The sequence below is a fragment of the Ictalurus furcatus genome, chromosome 3 (genome assembly GCF_023375685.1).
Source record: "Ictalurus furcatus strain D&B chromosome 3, Billie_1.0, whole genome shotgun sequence".
NCBI lineage: Eukaryota > Metazoa > Chordata > Actinopteri > Siluriformes > Ictaluridae > Ictalurus > Ictalurus furcatus.
Genome location: NC_071257.1, coordinates 29,697,211 through 29,720,752, shown reverse-complemented (window position 1 = coordinate 29,720,752; position 23,542 = coordinate 29,697,211). Strand labels below are relative to the sequence as shown.

The 23,542-nt window shown below is 38.4% G+C and overlaps 1 protein-coding gene across 1 annotated transcript in view; it reads left to right on the top strand.

Moving 5' to 3' along the window:
• LOC128606019 (calcium uniporter protein, mitochondrial) overlaps nt 1-23,311 on the top strand; it is a 28,220-nt gene extending 4,909 nt beyond the window's left edge. The window contains exons 2-8 of the mRNA XM_053621965.1: nt 19,209-19,263; nt 19,365-19,535; nt 20,100-20,204; nt 20,934-21,094; nt 21,595-21,798; nt 22,839-22,955; nt 23,075-23,311. Coding sequence (XP_053477940.1) covers nt 19,209-19,263; nt 19,365-19,535; nt 20,100-20,204; nt 20,934-21,094; nt 21,595-21,798; nt 22,839-22,955; nt 23,075-23,167 — 906 coding nt within the window. The 3' untranslated portion in view covers nt 23,168-23,311. The remainder of the gene's footprint in view (nt 1-19,208; nt 19,264-19,364; nt 19,536-20,099; nt 20,205-20,933; nt 21,095-21,594; nt 21,799-22,838; nt 22,956-23,074) is intronic.
• The last annotated feature ends 231 nt before the right edge of the window (nt 23,312-23,542 follow it).

The window sequence follows — 23,542 nt, the reverse complement described above, 5'->3', positions numbered from 1 at the left end:
TGGTTTGGTGAAGATGGTCTGGGGCACACTTTCAATTAAACGTGTGAGATCCTCATTAGGTGTAGAAGCTATCCGCTCTCTGCGCTGCATTCTTCCTGTTTCAGGTTTCACGATGGCACGGAAAGAGTTATTATGGTTAGCGGAGGAGATGAAATGCCTTATTGATATATAAAACCATACTCCCATAGGACTGGGGCACTGTAATTAGCTGACCTTTGTGCTGCGAGTGCTTGCACCGAGAGTGAAAAAGTGCACGTCTTTTGCAGGCCTGCGTGGCTAAAAATCTAAGTATATGACCGGCTCAAGGAATTCCTACATGATGACGTGCCATGCATCCAGAAGGCATTGTTCTTAGCTACTTGATTGTTGACAAAAGGAAAAAAAATCAAATCAGCAAAAATATTAACATGCTGTATTGCCAAAATCGGCGTGTACAGATCATTCAATAGTTCAGAACAGATTCTTCTGTTGATGTTACATGCTCTAAGACAATAAGAGCATGTGCTTGATGTGGCAGTGATGTATCAGAGTTGAATTGGAGACATGCAGGACATTGGACTTTAACAGCTCCATCTGGCTGATTAATCTGCCATAAACTGCCTGAGCTGATTGATTCATGTAACCATGGGTTAATTAAACAGACTGTGCGGTTAATGCTGATGAACTAATAATTTATGGAGGTGTTTTGATTGGATTCCAATGCGCTTTCCTCTCTGTAAATTCAGAACCTATAAATAAACAGCAGTATCGCAATTCATTGTTTAAAAAGAGTAGAGATTCGGCATAATGGAACCAGGGGCGTGTTTCATGAAGCTAGTTGAACAAACTCAGGCTTACGGGATTAGTTTTGAGTTGACAAAACCAAACCAGTTCAATCAGGCTTTATTGGTACCATGATGCTGGTGATCAACATACTGTGTCAACTCTGTAAGCTATGATTAGTCCACGAGCGCATGCGCGTAAATACGTGACATCAGCGCCGAACAACCAATAGCGTTCAATAAGGCAAAAAGCAGGTGTGCATACTTCCGGTTGAAAAGCTAGAAAATAGTTTGAGGAAATATTAGGAATTTAAACCTACACTAACCGCACAAAGCGACACACTTGCGGCTGCCAAAGCTCGGGAACGTTTCTGATTGTGTAAATGTGTACGTTTACTTTTATAAGCTCACAATGAGAATAAACAGATTGAACACTTACAACCCCAACATCTTTCATGTCGTTTTATTTAATATAAATGTAAATCGTTTTAATTACATGTTTCTCTGCGAAGTACTCTTCGTATAGTATGCGCTTGGGAGATGAATTAGTTGCGTCACTTTGTGTATATGTCACTTTGCTGACAGCTGATTGGTCCAAGTTGGGTTTGAGTTCTCTTACCCAGAACATAATCTGCCCCCGGAGCAGGTCAGCCATGGAGTGTAAGTTACTATGGTGATGAACCACCGGTAAAAGCAGAGCCACTTTCATGGTACCTAGAGCCCAGGGTTGGCACAAACTAAACTGAAACTTCCCTGGCTAGCCTCCTAAACCAGCTTCATGGTACAGGCCCCTGGACATAAAACAGCCTAGTATTTCATCCTGGAGGATTTTTTTGAGCAAAGTTGACTTGTTCTGGGTTTGCTCATGATCGCACAAGTTTGCTCCTGAGGATGGTTACTACTCCGGCTGGGGTATTGCAAGTTTAATTATCTCATATCTCACGCAGATGACACGTATTAGATTTCCCTCTTGGTATATTGTCTCTGGTTTCTATATAGAAAGATGGGAACAATGTATCTGAAATTGTCTTTACAAGTTCTTCAAAATGATATTTGGAGTAGACGTCAAGAATTCATGTTCAGGCTATTATTGGCAGAAATGGCCCGGAATGTGTAGAGAAAAATATTAACCTTCCTTGCAGTGGAAGAAAGTAAAAAGTATAAGCTTAATGTTATTACACAAAGGAACAACATGCAGGAATCATTCTGGACATTTTCCGAAAAGGAAATCAACACTTTTTAAGGTACGATAAATGCGATAAAACACACCTAAAATAATGCAAATTACAAATTTCCAGTGTAGCAGTAGATCGTTAACTGGCAAGATTTTGATTATTTTATAAAATTAGTTAGTGGTTATAATCCAGATAATAATAATAATAATCCATAAATAATCGATTTCACAGCAGATAGTTAACTCGGGTGGAGAAATGGTAAATTCATTATCTAACCCAATGCACAGGTGGAAGCTCAGTGTGTTGCCCATATTTTGGTTGCCAAAGACTGACTATGCTAAAACGTTAGCTAACATATTGTAATAGCATATGGCCAACTAGTTAGCGAGTTAATACAGACTAATGAAAATGAATGCGTATATGAATTCCCAGGTTGTGGAGTGAACAACGGTGTAGTCATGTCATATTATCCTCTTCTAACAAAGTTTTAATGTAGCACACTGTGTTTGTGACCTTAACAAAAAGTGTTTGTTTTTATTTAAAAAGGCATTGCAGATGTTTCAGCTGTGTGCTGTTGTGTACACTTCTTCCATCACATGTAACGGATATTATTTGTTTCTGATTAGCACATTTATTTTCTCACGCTATGTTTAATTACGAGGTAACTGATTCTAGTCATGCAGTAGGGAGTATAAAGTGTACCACTGCTCAACCAGATCACACCTTGGTTTATGTGTGCAATGTGGTAGACGTGCAGTTAGAGCAGCTATACACGTTTGTTTTGTGAAAGTCTATAGGGAGTAGGGCTGCAACTAATGATTATTTTCATAATCGAACCCATTTCATAACCCAATTAATATATGGGGGAGGGAGGGGGGGGGGCAAACTTTCAGTATCTTTTTTATTTATTTATTTATTTATTTAATTAAAATATAATCCACAAACTGAGTGTTACAAATATAAACTTCAGACTAAAATTTTACACAACTGTTTGTCCAATTATATAAGACTGAAAAGAACCCAGTACACACACCAGAATATATATTATTCATTCAGGACTGTAGTTTAATTCTGTGCTTTTTGTGCATCCATAAAAATAATGCATAAATACTTAAAAATATTTAAAATATATATAATATTTTATATAAAATCTAAAAATATAAACCAATTTTTTTATATATATATATATATAATATATTAGTATATATGCATTATTTTTATGGATGCACAAAAAGCATAGAATTAAACTACAGTCCTAAATTAAAAATAAAATCTCACTTTCACTGCACCTTGTGGTATGTTACTCGTTGCCTTTAGGCATATTGTTTTACTTCAGTTTACTTTTGATCATAGCGTTTTCATTAGACATTACAGATCTTACTCGCGCTCCCAGTGTGTATCGCCACATCTAGATAGTGCGTGAGAAGCAACGCGGCCTCATTACTAACACCTCGCTTCCGTTGTAATAAACAACAGAATTTACACTGATACAGCATATAATGACAATAAACTTAAATTAAACTAAACCTTTTAAGCAACGTGTGACAGCATCACTGTCGTGCTTACCTGCTACACAGACTCTGCTTTATTTATTATTTAAAGTTTGATCTCCGCGGTGGATAATATTAAATGCACCCCTGCCTTAGAGGATCTGGAGGTCGCACACTTTCTTCCTCAGTCACATGACAATTTTGCCTCCGTCTGATGAGGACTGAGGTCATGTTGGGAATAAAAGGTAACGTTGACATTCAGCTGCTGTTCTTATGGTTGAGGTGGTCTCTTGCTGCTGCTGCGGCACCATCTCCCTTCTTGCTGCAAGTGCTTCAGTTTGCACTTTGGCTTGTACATCTATAATTTTCTCAGGTAACAAAAAATTCAGTCTTCTGAACCTTGGGTCCAGAGCAGAGGAGAGAATCACAGGATTATCTACCTGATCAAAGAGTGTTTCCTTCCATCTGTTTTGAATGTGCTCAACTACTGTGGCTTGGAAAGACTTCACCGAAGCTGAGTCAAAGGCAGCACCTTAAGTGGATTTCAACAGCCCTTTCACAAGTGGTGGTAATGAAGACACTGTTATATATTCCTGGCCAATCATAAAAACAGTGGCACATTCAAAAGGCTTAAGAGCAGTGGACAACTCTTCAAGCAGACTCCACTGGTCTGGTTTCAAGTCAAGATACCGTTCGCTTCTGTGAGTGATTGATGGGTCCGATAGAGTTGCAGTTACAGGCCACCTCTGTTCAATCAGTCTGTTAATCATACAGAATGTACTATTCCATCTTGTACTTACATCCTGAACAAGCTTGTGCTCAGGTGTGCCCATTTGTTTCTGTTTGTCATTCAGTTTGCTGTAGGCTTGCTCAATTTTTTTTAAATGCTCCACAAGACATCTTCCAGCTCCAACAGCTCTTTCAATGCCTGCATTCTTTAAAGCAGCATTAACCACCAACCAAAAGGTGTGGCCAGTGCAGCATACACTGGTCCACCCATGTTTCTCCTCCAGTAATTTTGCAGCAGCCACAATGTTAGCACCATTGTCACATACGATGGCACAGATTTTCTCAGGAGGGATTTCAAACTTGACTGCTACTACTTCCAATCACTCTGCAGTGTTCGTTGAGGTGTGTCTGTCTTCGAGTGGCATGGTGGTAAGGCAGACAGACGTCATCTTCCAATCATTCCCAATGTAATGGCATGTGATGCCAAGGTGAGCTTCAGTGGCAACACTTGTCCATATATCAACAGTTAAGGCCATTCTGCTGTCAGTGGTGTTTATAGCACTCTTAATTTTTTGGTATGCCTCCTGGTACTTCCTCTCCATCAATTTTGTGACGTGGGTCCTTGAGGGAAGAATGTATCCTGGGTTGAGTGTGCTTACCATTTTTTTTGACTCCTTCATCTTCCACCATTGACATTGGCCTCATGTCAGTTACCAGCATATTGAGGATATCATCTGTTACAATGGCTGCTTGTTGAGGAGTGCAGGGGAGATTTCTCCTCTGAACAAATTCACTGATGGAGAGCTGTTTCTTTCTGAAATTAAAAAACAACAGCAATTGAGTATGCAAGAAGCAATTTATATGTAAATTAATATTTTCATTGTTTATAATGATGATTGCTGGTGACAAGTTGACAACCATGATTAATATTAAAAAATCGAAATAATATATAATTAATACATGTTTTAACCATTTTTGTTAAATTTCTGTTAAAAATATGTAAAATATATAATTCATTCATTTAATTTATATAACATAGTAGAGCCGCAGTAGATCGCATTTGAAAAACAGATAAAAGTTATCAGACACACGTTATAAAAAGAGAACGGAACGGAGAAACGCAGCAAGCTAACAGGCTTGCTTAAAAGGACAGGGACAGTTATGCACAAATGCATAAGCATTCTATGAAAACCATTACCGTGACTAAAAAATCTTTTACTGCTGCTGTAGTCAACTGCCTTTAGATTTAGTGCTTGACTTTGTTTACACCGTTTTAATTTAACTTATTTCTATGGTAGCGCTATTTTAATCCATCAGTTTGCAGCGCAACCTGATGCTCGTGTGCTAGTGTGACTGTCCCGAAGTTAGTACACAGTGCTGTTTATACAATAGCATGGAATTAAACTAGACTATACCATTTTCACATGTTCATATAATGTGTATCTACTCAGGTTTTTTCTTACCGTGCTGTTGCTTCAGCTTCGTCCATGACACCAACGCGCTTTCATTTCCTGTGCTCATGCATCACTGTGGTACTCCCGTGCCACACAAGCCCAGCTCTGCATAGCATGCAAGTTACCATCTTCTTTGCTGCATTTAATGTAAAATGCTCCCATGCCTAAGATGACTTGGTGGACACACTTTTTTTTGCCGCCGGGTTATCTGTTTTCTCTGCCATTTCACGTGTGTTTGCACCTCTGTTTTCATGAAAGCGACGTCATACGTAAACGCCCCTCGTGACGTCAGCAGACCAACTAATCGATAATGACTTTCGTTGCCAACAATTTTCATTATCGATTTTATCTGTATATTGACATAAACAGTAAACTGAAGAAAGTCATTGTCTTTGAGTCTGTGTATTAGGCTAAAGCTAGCGGCATCGCATTGTGTGCGTATGACGTCATGCGCCACTGACTAGGAAGAGGCCTATACTTCCGGTTAGTGAAAAAACCGCTAGTGATATCTTTGAGAGAATGTTACTTTTCTAAAATTCATACACTAGACGGTAGAGTACAGAGTGCATAGTGTAAGTGTATAGTACGTCATTTGGGACACAACTTTAGTATTTATTCTCCAAAGCGTGTTTTTGGAAGAGATGTAATGTAGGGAGTACATGTACCGTGCGCAGACCAACTAATGGATAATGAGATTCGTTGACAACGATTTTCATAATCGATTAATATTGATTAGTTGTTGCAGCTCTAATAGAGAGTATGATTGTTTTCTTTCTGGTTGTTAAACCTACTTGTCCACTGGGCAACTACTAATGCAAAACTAAAAGTTAAACCTAAAACTAAAATCTGCCTGTCCTGAATGGTCAGGCTAATACTTTATCAACCCATAAAACACTAGCATTAACCCTACTGGCTCACACTTAAAGGTGCATTAGGTAAAATTGGTGGAAAAATAGGTCTCTAAGAGTTAAACGTCTGGAGTAGAATAAAATTATTATTTTTAACACATTGAGGCAACCCCTGCCAATGTTTACAATGGCCTGCCCCCAAAACTTTATTGTGACCATGTTTGACAAGCTATACGTAGCCTTCTCACTCATGTCTGATGAACACGAGTCACTGTAGACTGACAGCAAGAATTGTCTGCGGGCAAAATTCTCTCCTAATGAATGTGTAGTTTGCAGATTCTCCTGTCAGTGGCTGGTCTGTTATTATAGACAAGAAAACTGGTCATTATAGTCCGTCTGCACCTGACAGCTACTGTGGGTGGTTGGAGAGAATTCGTTCTCTAATAGGAGGCTACGCTTCTTTGGGTGCTTGGGGAAAACAGGTAGGGAACAGCTCTTCGCTGTACTCATTAGAGGCTAAGCTATGGATGTGGCAGGTCTGCCTGTTTATTTTATTTGCTGTAGTAATATGTGTAGTTTTCACCAAACTTTACATTTCGTTACAGATTTAATTCTTGAATTTCTTCGCATGTATCATCACAGGAGGTTCCTTTAGTCTATTTCCCAAACCAATTCAAGATCCTCACACACACACACACACACACACACACACACACACACATATATATATATATAAAATTAGTCCCTATATTGAAGTGTCACCTACAATCTTTGTGAATATCTAACACATAATTCTAATGTATGAAGGAAGGGTATGTATAGTTCTGTAATTGAGTGAACCTAGGATACCTTGACACTAGATTTTGCACCTTGCTGTTAAATTGGTAGTTGTATAGATTTGATTTAATGTAGAAGCAAAACACAATTGGACAGCTTTGAAAACCAGGCCCCAATGGGCTACTTGCAGAAACACGTCCACATTATAACCAAAACGGCACTTCTGCTTCCGCCTCATTCACTATACTGGTAATGCTAAGGCGCTAATTTACACCCAGTGTTTGCAGGAGTTTCTGAAAATTATTGTCAACGATGTACATGTAAGAACTAGAGATTCACCGATACTAAATTTCTCAGCCGATACCGATAACCGATTATTCGGAGTGATATCGGCCGTTACCGATAGTTCTGCCTTTTATGCCTTCTTTTAAATTAATAATAATAATTAATTCCACAATTCTGAAGGAAATGCAAATAAAAACTTTATTCTCTCTATCTTTTTTGTCAACTCATCTTCATTTAAATCTTTCAACTGTGTACTGGCCCTTTAATTTAGCTTGAGCAGCGTGGCAAAAATAAATAAATAAATTGGACTCGACGCCGAAACTCCCGCTTCAATGCTGCTTACTTCCGGTGTAAAATTTTAGCAGTGCAGAGCTTACAGAGATTACAAACTGCAGTTTTGTCATCATTCCACACCAGAGACATCATCTTTACACAGAGCATGAAATCGATGTGTTTTCCCGCCCTCTTTTGATTGACAGGATATAATCGGCCCTGATCATCGGATATTTTTAAACTATCGGCCGATGGTCCATAGCGTGAAAAATTGCCTTTGTCGGCCAATTACATCGGTGCATCTCTAGTAAGAACACTTGTAAAGCTCCTTTTGTTAAGCTGGAGAAAGGTGTCAGACTGTATGTTTTGTCATACAGAACACTTTAAATGTAAGAAAATATCTATTAATAGAAACGAACACCCAAGCTAACTTTAGCCCAATTCTAGGACTTTATTGTAAGACGGAATAATAATAATAATAATAATGTTTGCTGTTGTGGTTTCGCTGTATTACCGAACGTAAACAGTGCTATTAGAGACGTGAGATTCACTCTATTTCAAAACAGAAATGTGCCATAGCCCCGAGTCCAAGTAGCCTATTTTCTGTAGCTCTTCTCATCCAACATGTATATAATAAATACCGTTACTATATGCACAGCATATTAGAGACAGTCTGAAAGCTCTGTAGGAATTTGGCTACTCCTATATTTGGCTCTGTGGAGGTCTGGGCGAGGATGAAGTGCTGTGAAATGTGTTTAAGAAGCCAATTTCTTTTCCTCTCACCCACACAGCATACATGGCTCTATAATCACTAACTGTAATTAAACACTGTGTGTGTAATTTAATGCAGTGGCCGAGTGACCGGGGTCTGGAAGGGTAAAAATGTCAAGCAGATTGTTCTTGTTCTGAAATTCTCGTATTGAAGAGATTAGAAATGTTCTAAGAACTAAATAATAAGCTGGCTTCAGTCAAATAACAGAGAGAAATATAGTTATTAACCTTGAGGACTAGATTTAAAGCACTGCTGAGGGCTGTTGAGTGAAAGGAAAATGGTGGCGTGCTATGTCTATACTGACCCATAATTCAGCAGTGACACAAGCTCTAATAACTTACATGATGGGTATCCCTGTAAGGTATACCCATCAATCCATTAACATTTCTTGCAGAGAAGCTGAAATTGGCTTTGAAGCAGCTTTGTCATCTTGTACTTTGGCATTTTGTGCTTGAAGCTCTGGGAAAGCTGACTGCAGCTTGATGGCCATGGTCTGACTGATGGTCCACACTGACCCATACTTCAAGACCATTTTATGGCTACTGGGATGACCGTGGAGCTAATAAGATCTCACATTAGTATGTTAGTCACCTTTACTATCTCAGTCGTGATCACACTTCCTCACCACTACAGATCTCAGAGTAGAGAAGACCACTATACACGAGCCTTTAAACTTGAAGCTTTTCTTCCAGCACACCATCTTGCCAGCTAATTATCAACTGCAATCTGTGTGTGTTAGATGGAATAGGTGAAACAGACCTGAAAACTATTGAATTCTACTGCTTTCTTAACGAGAATGGAAAGCCTGCGCAGACTCGAGTGCCAGTCCTGCTGTGCTTTGTGTTCTGGCAGCCATGCGTGAATGTCAGTTTGGCTTGCAACCCTACCATACAGGAAGTTGTGCGTGTGTATGCTTTATTTTCTAAATCCATCTGCACACAGCTGCATCTGTTGTTTAAGATAATAATTTTTTTTGGACAATTCTCACACAGTATTAGAGATGAAAATATGGTGGTATTTTACTGCCAACACTGGAAAAACATGGATTAATAATAATAATAATAATAATAATAATAATAATACTAAAGACAATAGTAGAAAGTAAAAAGAGCAAAATTGGCCATGCTCTCAGAAAGAGGTGGCATTCTCTCTCTCTTCTATGAATCATAGTGACACTAGCCAATCAGGGCCGTCTGAGATGCAGGATTATAATACAGGAATCGATGCTTACTTTTTTTCCTAGATTGTAGTTGAAAAATCTAGGAGCTCATAAAGAACTTTAGGGGTGCAATGAAAATGCATCAAATAATGTGTTTTTCCTTAATAAAGGAATACGAGGAGACATTTAAAAAGAAAATTTATTTCATTTATTTGAATACAAAAAGTACACTAGGTTTTTAATTATTTCTGCTTCAAACTGTATTTGTTTAATAATTATGTAATTATTTATACCTTTAAACTGTTAAAATGGTGTGAACACCTCTATATTGGATATAGAGGTGTGAACACCTCTATATTGAAAGTTTTTCTTAATTATAAACACCAAAAACACGCTGTGCATAATTGATTTTTATTTGTCCGTCCATCCATCCATCTTCTACCGCTTACTCCTTCTCAGGGTCATGGGGAAACCTGGAGCCTATCCCAGGGAGCATCGGGCACAAGGCGGGGTACACTCTGGACAGGGTGCCAGTCCATCGCAGTCCATACACACTCACACACCCATTCATACACTACGGACACTTTAGACACGCCAGTCAGCCTACCATGCATGTCTTTGGACTGGGGGAGGAAACCGGAGTACCCGGAGGAAACCCCCGCAGCACGGGGAGAACATGCAAACTCCGCACACACATGGCCCCAGCGGGACTCGAACCCCGGACCGTGGAGGTGTGAGGCGGCCGTGCTAACCACTAAGCCACCGTGTGGATTTTTATTTTTTATTACATGCCTCTGCGTTTCACTGTGTTTCTGTACAGTATTTCGTATCTATATACTATCTATGTAGCTCTCTAGAGTAATGTTTGCACTGACGAGTGGGATTATTTTTTTTTTTCAACGAACAACATTGGTTCAGCACAGGGACATTGTTGTATTGTCAACCTTTTTGTTGAAGGAAAAAAATTGAGAATTTTGTAAGACTTTTTATTCACTCACGTGCTCTTAAATACCTTTTACAATTCACACACATCTATATTTAACTGCAAATGCGAGTGAAATGCTGTCATTGTCGAGCCCTGTAATAATTATATTACTACTACTTTAATAATAATAATACAACCCCAATTCTGAAAAAGTTGGGACAGTATGGAAAATGCAAATAAAAACGTGATTTGTAAATGTACGTTGACTTGTATTTAAACAAAAAGCATATAAAGACAAGGTATTTGATGGTTTACCTAATCAACTGCATAGTTTTATTTTTAAGGTAAATGTTTATTTTGAAATTGATGCATGCAACACATTCCAAAAAAGTTGGGATAGGGGCAATTTAGGACTAATAGCGATGGTAGAAGTTGAAATAAGGAGGTGATGTGAAACAGGTGAGGCAATCGTCTAATCATAGTATATAAGGAGCCTCCAGAAAAAGGCCTAGTCCTTCAAGAGCAAGGATGGGTTGAGGCTCGCCAATCTGCCAACAGATGCGTCAGTGAATAATCCAACACTTTTTTTAGAACAACATTCCCTAAAGACAAATCTGTAGGATTTTGGGCATTTCACCTTCAACAGTGCACTATATAATTAAAAGATTCCAGGAATCCGGTCAAATTTTGGTGCGTAAAGGGCAAGGCCGAAAACCGCTACTGAATACACGGGATCTCCGATCCCTCAGATGTCACTGTCTTAAAAACTGTCATGAGTCTGTAATGGATATCCTGACATGAGCTCGGGAATACCTTGGTAAACCTTTGTCACTCAACACCATTCACCGCTGCATCCACAGATACAAGTTAAGGCTTTACTATGCAAAGCAGAAGCTGTACATCAACACTGTCCAGAAGCGCCGCAGACTTCTCTGGGCTCGGTCTAATCTGAGATGGACAGTAGCACAGGTTTTCATGTTTTCTGGTATGAAGAGTTGACATTTCAAATAGTTTTTGGAAAAAACAGTCGTTGTGTTCTCCAGACCAAAGAGGAAAAGGACCATCCGAGCTGTTATCAGCGTCAGGTCCAAAAGCCAGTGTCTGTCATAGTATGGGGTGTATCAGTGCCCATGGCATGGGTAACTTGCACATCTGTGAGGGCACCATTAATGCAGAAAGATATGTACACATTTTGGAGCAACATATGCTGCCACCCAGAGCAGGACAACGCCAAACCACATTCTGCCCGGATTACAAGCGCATGGTTGCGTAAGCAGAGAGTGCAGGTGTTAGCACGGCCTGCCTGCAGTCTTGACCTGTCTCCGATTGAGAATGTGAGGCACATTATGGAGCGCAAACTAAAGCAATGAAGTCCCTGTACAGTTGTACAGCTGCAGAAATGCATAATGGATGAATGTGGGAAAATTCCGCTTGCTAAAATTAACCAGCTGGTGTCTTCACTCAGCGTCCAAACGCTTACTAAGTGTTATTAAAAGAAAAGGTGATGTTACACAGGGGTAAACAGTCGACTGCCCCAACTTTTTTGTGTTGCAGTCATCAGATTTGAAATGTGTGTGTGTGTATGTGTGTATGTATGTGTGTGTGTATATATATATATATATATATATATATATCTATCAATTAAGTTCACAAAGTAAAACATGAAATAATGTGTTTTCAATATAGTACAGGGTGAATTGAATTTTTTTTGCATTTTTTTTTTTTTTGCATTTTCCATACAGTCCCAACTTTTTTGGAATTGGGGTTGTAGTAGTAATAATCAATATTATATTTTTTTTTTCCTGTAGTCTGATGTGCACAGAAACAAATTTAACAAATTAGCAGTTACTAAAGCCAGAACATTTGTATTGATTACCAGTAGACAATGCTTTGTTGCATGGGTTTATTAGTATCAACTCGATCTAGCAGTGCTTATATCGCTTTATAATGATTATCATTTTATAATTATCACTCTATATAACAGCTCTATAATTTATTTTACTGCTTGTAAATCATTTTGATAAAAGCATCTGCTAAATGAATCAATGCAAATGAGTTAAAGGGATACAGATCCATGAGCTGCTTTGCATCTCAACGCTTCTGCTTTGCTGAGTGAATGTGTGTATTAAGGATGTAACTGAATAAACAGATAACGTGTTATGTTTTGGAAAACATGGTCAGAATGGTTCGTCATTTTTCAGAAACAGCTGGACATTTTCTGTCAGTTGCGGTCTAGTGTTTGTTGGATACAGACTTTAACGTCGGTTTGATGCAATGAATTTGTTCACTTTGGCCTACAGGGCATAAACATGGTTACTGAGCAACGACTGCGCTGTTGATAAAATCATGACACTGCTCATAATGTACATTGCCCTCCACTAATATTGGCACCCTTGGTAAATATGCCCATGTGTTGCATTTGCAATTGTTTGATATCCATGAGAGCAGAGTATTTTCTGTGATTTTTTTTTTTAAACAGAAGGTCAAAAGGTTAAACAATAAAGACCAATTTTTCACAGCCTTCTTTGCTCATATTTACCAAAGGTGCCAATATTAGTGGAGGGCACTGTATACGACACATGATATTTAAATAGATTTTTACTACTCTGAGGTTGGAAATGTTCCAGCTTACATGTAACTGATCAGAAGCCCCTCCCACTCCTAAAACATAGTGGTGGCACTGGGCAGCTACAAGCAAACTTCTATGTGTCTGAATGGAAATTTCTCAATATTTCAATATCTCTATTTTTACTGACAATAATAGGATTGTGTATCAAATATAACATAAGCATTAGGACTTGATGGATTAGAATGGGCCAGAATTGACAGCATGCTGAAAGTGCTGGCATTTTGGGTTAATGTCCGAAGACAGATACAGATATTTGAAACACAGTACAAATACAAACGCAGATCATGGCATTGTGTTGGACCCCTAGTGTGGCTTTTATGGCTTTTGGCTTTGTTTTAATGTCAGACATTTAACACACAAGCAACAAAAAGAGAAACAGCAGTACCCCATCATCTGCTCAAAAATTTAATTTCCTGTGCATATGACTCAAGCCCACATGACAAATATTTAAATCATCAGAAAATTACACACTGTGACTTTAAATCATTTAGTGCCCATTTGTTTGTTTGTTTGTTTGTTTGTTTTCCCAATGAGGATCCAAACTGAAATTTACTTCCTTGCATCACTTTCTGCTTTTATTTATTTATTTTTTACTCATTTATTGACTTAAAGGTGCAGGGTCACTCCATCCTCATTCGCGTAGAGTGGAAAAGCAGCGCAGCAGATTTCACTGATGAGAAAGCTAATCGAGTAAGCATGTTTTTAAACGAATAGAGGGCTTCAGCTATCCTGCAGGCAGGAACAACGTCTGTCAGCTTATTTCACGGCATTGCAAGTTTCTAAACAGTTGAAGTTTAGTCCCTTGAAGTCAGAATTGCTTGCTTTGTTTGGTTCCTCTAAAACCCACAGTGATATAAACAGTTTTTAACAGCAGGATGTTCCTGCTCTGTAATCGCTGTGTCATAGAATATAACTGTTGTAACTTCGAGCTGTACATTACTGTGCTCACTGTTCTGCTCATTACAACGATTTGGCCCGCCACTCACTGGTCATCGGTGTCATTATTTACCAGGTTATCCTGTGAAAGCAGAGTTCTTGGAAGAAGCATGTTTTTTGCATCTCCTGATTGAAGATGAAGAGATGCTACATTTTCAGAGCAGGGAGTGTGGGCTTTATTAAGTTTAAATGTTTATTAGAGGTCGACTGATAGTGGATTATACCGATAACGAAGATAACTGATTAATCAGCCAATAGTTTTTAAAATTAATTAAATTAAAGTAAAATGTTGCTGAACTTTCATTACAAAAATAAACACTACTGATGGACCATGGAAATGTACTGTAAAATGACATTAATACAGAAGTATTAATATATTAACTATTTATAAATGTTAAAATAAATAATATATATACATCCAAACTGAACCAAAAGATAGCACTCCAAATAGCAAATAAATATAGAGACATAGAAAATGAATAAATAAAAAATAATTTAAAAAAAATAAAAAATTCAAATAACACAAAAAATTTGTCAGTGATAGTTTTTATTTGACCTCTAGAGGCCGCTCTCGTACCGTATAATGACGGCGGACCCTTCTCTCCTGGAGGAAACCGGACATCCCGGAAAAAACCCACACCAAAATGGAGAGCCTCCGAAACTCCGCATAGCAGGAATCCCAAGCTCCGGATCAAATCTGCGAGCTTGGAGCTGTGAGGCAGCTGCAAAATGTTCTCTTTAATCAAGTCTAATCCAACACTTGATATCAATAGCACTCATTTGCTACCTTTTTTAAAAACTGTACAGTATTTAATGATTTGTTTCTTTTACCTTGCGTTTTACAGATATGTTCTCACAATAGAGGGCGGAAAATAATATAATATGGGGAAACGCGTCTCATCTCAATTTAGCGAGTTTTATGCCATGTTGTGATCTATGCCCAAATCATTTATATGCATAGAATTCCTTCAACTAAAACATCTTTCATGGATATATGCTCCTCTATATATTGAGATATCCCTGAGACGCTGTCGTAAACTCCGTGCATTCGCTATATCATTGGCTTCGGCTCACTGGATTCGGATGAGATCGTTAATTAAATATCGATGCGGCAATCAACTTTCTGGAGGAGCACGGTCATAACCGTCAAGTTCAGTGCACGTTAATATACAACATCCACCTTATGGGAGTCATTATTCTGACCTGAATTTTATCCCATTGCTAAACATTCAGAGAGACATTGAGTATGATGATGTACCAAACTAATAGCGTAAGATCGTTAAGGAGCGTCATGACAGGAATGCTGTCCAGAGATGGAGCAGGCTGGAATCGAATATATTTAAATGATTAAAAGATCTAGTGTGATGTTTCATTTTTATGATTTGCATCAGTAAATATGATTGTGATTCACAGTGTTGGTTTGATACTCATAACACTAGACACTTGCACATGAATTGTACTTTAAAGTTATCGGTTTTGTCTTTATTAGATATCTGAGGCCAGCTTTTAACAGTAGACATAACAGTACCTTGTATTATTTCTAGAATTATTGGCCCCCTGCATAAAAATGGGTGCAGATTTTATAAAATAAACATTATACATAATAATTCAAAAATAAAATTCATTCCAACAATAATTTAAATTCATTCTAAGCAACAACAACAAAAAAAAATCCTTCTCATTAGAACTACTTTTTTAAATAATTGTATATATGTGGTAAATTTATTGACACCTCTAAGGAATATTTTAAATGAATGCTAAGAAAAACTAAAACTGTTCTTGAAACGCATATTATTTTTCATTCACTCTGTAAATGAAAACTCTGTTTCCTGTTTCCCTGAGGTATAAATATGATCTCGTACACATGTAAAATCCTGTTTTCATGTCACACATTAACATTAGGAAAAAAACCAAACAAAACCTTGAACTTAGAAGGCACCTTGATGAGTATCTGATACCCCACTGTAACATAAGGAAGTTGTTCATTGATGCTTTGGGGCTGTTTTGTGGCTGGTGGTTCAGAGGAATTTGTGACATTTGATGGCATAAAGAATTCTAAGTAGCAGGCAGCCTAAAATCTGATTGCCAGGTTCAGACTTGACGTTCAACAAGATGATGAGCCACACAAACAGAAAAAAGAGAAGGAAACACAAGGATACACAAATTCAGTGTTTTTGCAAAGACGATCTTGTCTCTGGATATCAACTGTGGTGTGAATTAAAGAGGGACACAACCAAGAATATAAACTATTTTAAAAGGTTGTGCATGGACGAACGAACCAGGATACTTTTTCAAGTGTCCCCAACCTCGTTAGACATTACAGGAAGAGCCTCAGTGCTTGTATTGCTGTGGTTCAGGTGGTATAGCGGGTTGTCCACTAATCGTAGGGTTGGTGGTTCGATTCCCGGCCCACATGAATCCACATGCCGAAGTGTCCTTGGGCAAGACACTGAACCCCAAGTCTCTCCCGATGGCAAGTTAGTGCCTTGCATGGCAGCTCTGCTACCATTGGTACACACCAATGTGTGTTCACTCACACGAGAGTGTGTGTGAGTGGGTGAATGAGACCCAGTGTAAAGCGCTTTGTAGAACTGCTAAGGTTAAAAAAGCACAATATAAGAGCAGACCATTTACCTTTTGTATTCTCTCCAGGGCAGATGTCAGAAAATACAAATTTTAAGGGTACTGGGAATGTTGAAGCCAGTGTTTTGTTGGGAAATAAATGAATCAGTTTAGAAAACTGGAAAAAAATTAATTAGTAAATTAGAAATTTTGATATGTAAATGAAAAATGCCTACAGACACCATTGAGTACATAAACGAATACTCAATCACAAATCTCTAAACTACCGTGGAGAAATGTGCATTCATAGGGGAACTGCTAAAACAAGAAAATTACATTTCTGTGCATCAGGACATAAGCACTGGACTTTTAGACTCTAATTCACAACATCCGTATAGGTAGCATTATTCAATTCTCTGTAGTTCTTCTCCGTTTTACTTATCCTCCACACCCTGCTAAAGTAAACAGTGAATGTTTGCGCAAGGCGATCATGATGGTGGAGAATTCAGCAGAGATAGAGTATGAGTAATGTTGTTTGCTGTGTGCGTGTCTGTCTAACAATTTGTTCATCTTGAGTGCAGTCATTGTTATCCCCGTGGTTTTTGAATGCAGCTCATTAAGGTTCCCGTTAACTTGAAACATTTTAAATGACGCTTAGACTCTCACAGTTCACTCTGAAGTTACCAATGAATCAGAAAAACAGCCAGATCTAAGATCGAAAGCAGAAAACCCATTATTCAGAGATGGAAATAACAGCCAAAGAGACATTTCCAAAGAGTGAGAATGTTAGTAAAAAATGCAAAAAACAGCAGAACACCTGAAAAACTCCTTAGATATCTATCTGTCTATAGGTATCTATCTATAGGTATCTATTGTGTCTTTCTGTTAGCACTGTCTGCTTGTCTGTCTGTCTAGCTCTTTATCTCTATCTGCATGGTCTGTTTACACTGTCTGGCTAACTGTCTGTTTGCACAGTTAAACTGTCTGTCTGTTTGACTCTTTGTTTGTGTGTTATTCTATCTACAGTGTTGGTCTGTCTACTAGGGATGTCACGATACCAAAAATCTAGTAGTTGGTACCAATACCACTAAAAGTACACGATACTCAATACCAAAGTTGATGCCACTGTGTGGTATAAAGAAGAAAAATATATACATAAATAAATAATACATTTAAAAACTCTCCTGCAGGACATCAGAGAGAGAGAGATAGATATAGATATAGATATTAGTTATGAAACACTGTCTGACAATTACTAATAAAACAGTGGAGGGTACAAGTGCTAAGGTGCACTCCTAAGTACACACACCCCCTTATACTCTGAATGCAAGCATTAATTTAAATTCACTGATATGGTGGCAGGCCAAAAAGAATGCCGGTGCATGGTGGCCCATTAGGAGGTAGTTTATAACATTGCAATGCGTTAGCGTTGTTAACAAATAACTGGCTATTGCTAACCAGTTTCTAACCATGCTATTTTCTAATCCATTGCTAACCATGGAGCATAACGTTAGCTGGTTTCACGGCTACAATGCTAGCTGCCTCAAACAAACATAATATAGGGACCGTCTTTCAGGTGTTTCCTCACTTTGTTTGAAAATGAGCTAAATAATCGGTTGCACACCAGCTTCAGAGCATCAATTATATGTTTGTTGTCAACTGCCTCGAATGCGAAATATTTCCATATTTGACTTACCACATTTTCACTCAATGAGTCAGGGCAGAGCTAAACTTCTGTAGTGTTTCCCGTGTGCTTGTAGGCATTCTTCTTCATTACCACTTGTGGACAGACTAAAACACTTATTCGTATTTGCTGCCCCCATCAGTTCCGGAAGAATTGCAACCTTTGTAGCTTCATTACCAATGATACCTACGCTACTGCAAAAAAAAAAACAAGTACCGCCACATTTTAAGAATGTTGGTACTGAAGTATTGGTTCTAGACAGACATACAGATAGCACATAGACTATAGACAGACAGGTAGTGTAGACACACTGTCTCTCTATAGTCTACGTTACCTGTCTGACTAGAGTCTACACTATCTGTCTGTCTATAGTCCATACTTTCTGTAGTCCGCACTGTCTCTCTGTATGTCTACACTGTCTCTACCTACACTGTCTCTCTATAGTCTACACTACACTGTCTGTCTATAGTCTACACTACCTGTCTGTCTACAATCTACACTATCTGTGTGGCTGTAGTCTACACTATCTGTCTGTCTATAATCTACACTACAATGTCTGTATATAGTCTACACTATCTATCTGTCTATAGTCCATGCTGTGTGTGTATAAGTAAAATTTGTCAGTCTGCTGCATCTCTCTGTCTATCTCCCTGTTGGTGTTTTGTTAAACATAATATGAACTTGTGCCGAATGTGCAATTTTGGATATGGATCTATATCAATATATATGTCTGTTTTCTGTCTTTTCAGCTCAGCCAGTGGAGTCTCCCATACGCCTGCTGTAGCACTGTAGCACCATCTAGTGGTACTCTTTCTACATGACAACTTTTGTAATAATTATAAAGTTTTTTCAGTACATACAGGTATACATAAACGATCACTTCTGATGTCTTCTCCATGCTGTAGATCTTTCAGTGCAGTACAGACATGGCCGCCCAGTACTGGCTCTGCCTCTGCCTTCCAGACAGGAGAAATGCCTGTTCCACCTGAGACCTATGATCTCAACTGTCAGTGACTTTATTCATGACATCCAGAGAGAGGATCCAGGCATCTCAACAGCTTCCGTACTCACCACAGGTACACACAGACCCTCAGAGACATAAACGCAGCAGCTAATTTATTAAAGAACAACACATTTAATATTTTTATTCATTTGTAGTTACATTTAAAGTTGTGGAAGGTCCATTAAACAAGTTAGCTCCAGATATCACCAGCTATTAATAGTTGCTTCCTCTCTTAATAAGACATAATAAGTTAATAAGAAAACATATGCAAGTATACTTTCTTTTGTTAATATTCAAGCAATAATGTATTAAATCGTGTGCATTAATATGAACCTGTGATTTGAATTACAGCCAGAACTACTGTCAGAGCTGCTGTGGGATAGAAATAATTAAGAAACATGAAGAAATTATACAATTATGCTTTATACAATAAAAATAAACATGTAATTAGAGTCATATAACACAGAAGAAATAAAAATAAAAAAAAGGGAAGTGAGTGTATACCATCTGAGGCTAAGCGCAGCTCGTTATTCTCCTCTAAACTGTTAGTGTATTGGACGGTGTGTGTTGGTTTGTTGGTCATATAAACAGCACATCACTGAACTTGTATGGTTTGAAATGTGTTCTTTGTACACAGATGGTGTGAGGATTGCCTCCACTACATCATTGTACACTCTTCTCAACAAGGACTTCCAGCTGTGTATCAATGGAGTCGTCTACAATGTCCAAGCAGCACCAACAGGTATACATCACAAGCTCCTGATCTCTTGAAGCTTCCATGCATCAGTTTGCAGTGGGTAAACAAACTTAAAACACCAATTAATGAGTAAAAGGGCACAGACAAGAGATGCCAGATGCATATTTGGGTTTTATTCAAAGTAATCGAAGCCTACTAACCAGAAAGTGCAGGCAGTAATCATAAAGTATAAAGAGGCAGAAGGTCCGGTGATCAGCAAATGGGCAAACACCAGACCATGGATTTAATAACACTGGGATAAAAACTAGAGAAACTGCTGAACAAAGAGATGCAGTAACATCACAGTGAAACTTGGAGCAAGACTTCACAAAGAACGAGAACGAGTGCAACATGATCAGATTTCCTGTAATTAGGAATAGGGGTAGGTATACAGATGTTTGTAGGTATTGTAGTTTGTTTGATTCTTAGTAGATGATGTTCTATTAAAAATACTGTAGTTGGTCAAATGGCCTCTTTACATGAACGTAAACGGTTCTTGGGCGCATTTAGAGACTCTCAAGTAAATGACTTACAATTGGAGACCGATACAGGTGTGGGAATTAGCAAAGGCTAACATTGGAAAACAAAATCCTGACTAGAAGGTTAGATAATTTAGCAATTTTAAATAAAATCTGTTATGAGTACCCTTACCAGCTATGCACCTTAAACCAGGAATGAAGGTTTAATTCTGCTTTGTCTGTGTGTGTGTGTGTGTGTGTGTGTGTGTGTGTGTAGAGTCAGTGCCAATTGAGTCAGTGACGAGCGTGACAGATATGAAGGACATGGTGCACATGTTACACACAGCGCTGAACCTGCCTAAGCATCACCTGATAAAGGAAAGGCAGCTACAGCAGAAACTGGACATTCTGAAACAAGAACTCATGCCTCTAGAGCAGGTTATATTCTTATTATATACTTATTGCCAACTTCATTGACAGCCCACATCCATTTTACAGGTCTCCAAAATTACATAAATTATAAATGGCTTTTAAATGAAGTGATAATGTATTTTGTATATGCTGTCCCATTGATGCCAAAACCATAGAACCTTATTTAGTTTAAAGTTTGATCTGTGTTTCACTGGGAAATGTTTTCCTGTCTACTAAAAACCCTGCGTATTTTTTCCCACCCCAGGAAAGTACAGCCAGTTCTGCTTTCGCTAGTTATGATGGCTGTGGCATCACTGCGAGTAAAACTCGCTCGTGTCTGCGCGCTTTTTATTTGTTCCCCAGCTGGTTTATTCATAAATCATAAATAATCACAATGCCATCAAATGTCTTGTGCAGCTAAGATGTTTAAGGCACGCGGTAATGGTTATAGCTAAAGTTTGGTGTTGAGTTTGCGGCACATTATTTGTTTGTACACCTGTAATAAATGATATTTGTGTGTGTTTTAGATGAAGACTCATCTTGTCATGAGAGCTGAGCACAGGTCTTCGCGTGCTCTCTGGACCGGCTTGGCTCTGCTCTCAGTGCAGGGTGGAGCTCTGGCCTGGCTCACATGGTGGGTTTACTCCTGGGACATCATGGAGCCTGTCACCTACTTCATCACCCTCTCCACCAGCATGGGGGTCTACGCCTACTACGTTCTCACCAAGCAGGTACACATGCCAACCATCAGAACTTTCTGTTTCAGGGTCATGAATAAATGACAGGATTGTGACTTGGGTGAAGAACTTAAACCTGATATTGTACAGTACAGTCTCACCGGTCACTTTAATAGGCACACCTGTAACCCTGTTCATTCATTCAATCAGCCAATCAAGTTGAAGCAACAGTATGCACAAAATCACTCAGATACTCAGACATCAGAATGCACAGTTGTTATAACCTGGTCTTGTCCAATCTTCTGCTGTCCAGGTTTGATATTTTGTGTGTTCTGAGATGCTTTTCTGCTCCCCACGGTTGTAAAGAATGTTACCTTGAGTTACCATATCCTTCCTGTCACCTTAAAACAGGGCCATTCCCAGGGCCTGACCACCAAAGTCACTGAGATCACATTTCCCCCCCATTCTGATGTTTATGAATGAATGAGCAGGGGTACAAGTGTTCCTATTAAAGTGGCCAGAGTTTTTATTCGAAGTACCTCAACACAACACACTGCCTGCAGAGTATAATGTAATATGGTGCTTTTTATGCACTGTCACGGCATAAGTAGTAAAGACTAAAATGCTAATGTTTATTTTGATCGGTATTTAAAATATGTGACGGAATAAAATCTTGTAATCATAATTAGACTCGTATTAGACACGTTAATGATGTGTCAAGCAATAAGAATCATGCTTTTAACACCAATGTCTAACATTAGCTAACTTCACCTAAGCTCACTACTGGCACAGTCTTTTATGAATAATTAATTGATGGAGCCAAATATAGTGTCGCAGATTATAAATAAAAATCTTCTGTACACAGTTGTTCAAGGGATAAATGTTGGATAATGGATAAATGAGTCAGTTATTAAACTATACGGAATTGTGATCTTTCTGACCTGCATAGAGAAGACAGATACAGAGGGTTAGAGTCAGGGTCAGGGGTAACCTGGAGCTAGGTCTTATGTAATGTACATGTACAAAGCGTAAATCTTAGCTATTTTAATTAATGATGATGATTAAAATGTATGATGTGGGATTCTCTCCAACAGGACTATGTTTACCCAGATGCAAAAGACAGGCAGTTCCTTCATTATTTCTACAAAGGCGTCAAAAAACAGAAGTTCAGCGTGGAGAGATATAACGCACTCAAAGACGAGCTGGCTTCGGTACGTTGTTTTTTTCTTATTTTTTTTATGAAAGATCTCGAATTAGCCGTTTTCATTTTCCTAGTTTTTCTAATCAGTAATTTGTCACTGTCTTCCTTTCATGCTCTTTTATCGTACAGGTAGAGGACGACTTGAGACGTTTGCGGAACCCAAATCGACTCCAACTGCCCGTGGAACAACCCGAGCCCAACAGTCATGCTGCACTTCCATAAACATTATACCCTAATAATGGTGTTATTTATAATACTGTTTACAGATATTATTTCATGGCCTACTTTTAGAAAACACCACATTTATTGCAATAATGTGCATTATTTGGAACAAAAAGAGATTGAAATAAAAACACTTATACTGGAGTTTGCATCCTTCGAGCATACTTTTTGTCCTTTACTGAACACTTTTGTCACATATAATTTACATTGACTGGTGAACTGTGATTTGTTGTAAGTACAGTGCCTTACATAAGTATTTATCCCCATGGAAATTGTCCATATTTTGTAGTGTTACAACTTGCAATTAAAATGGACTTAATTAGGATTGTGTCATGAATCTAGACAAAATATTTCATAAATACACACTCACTTTTT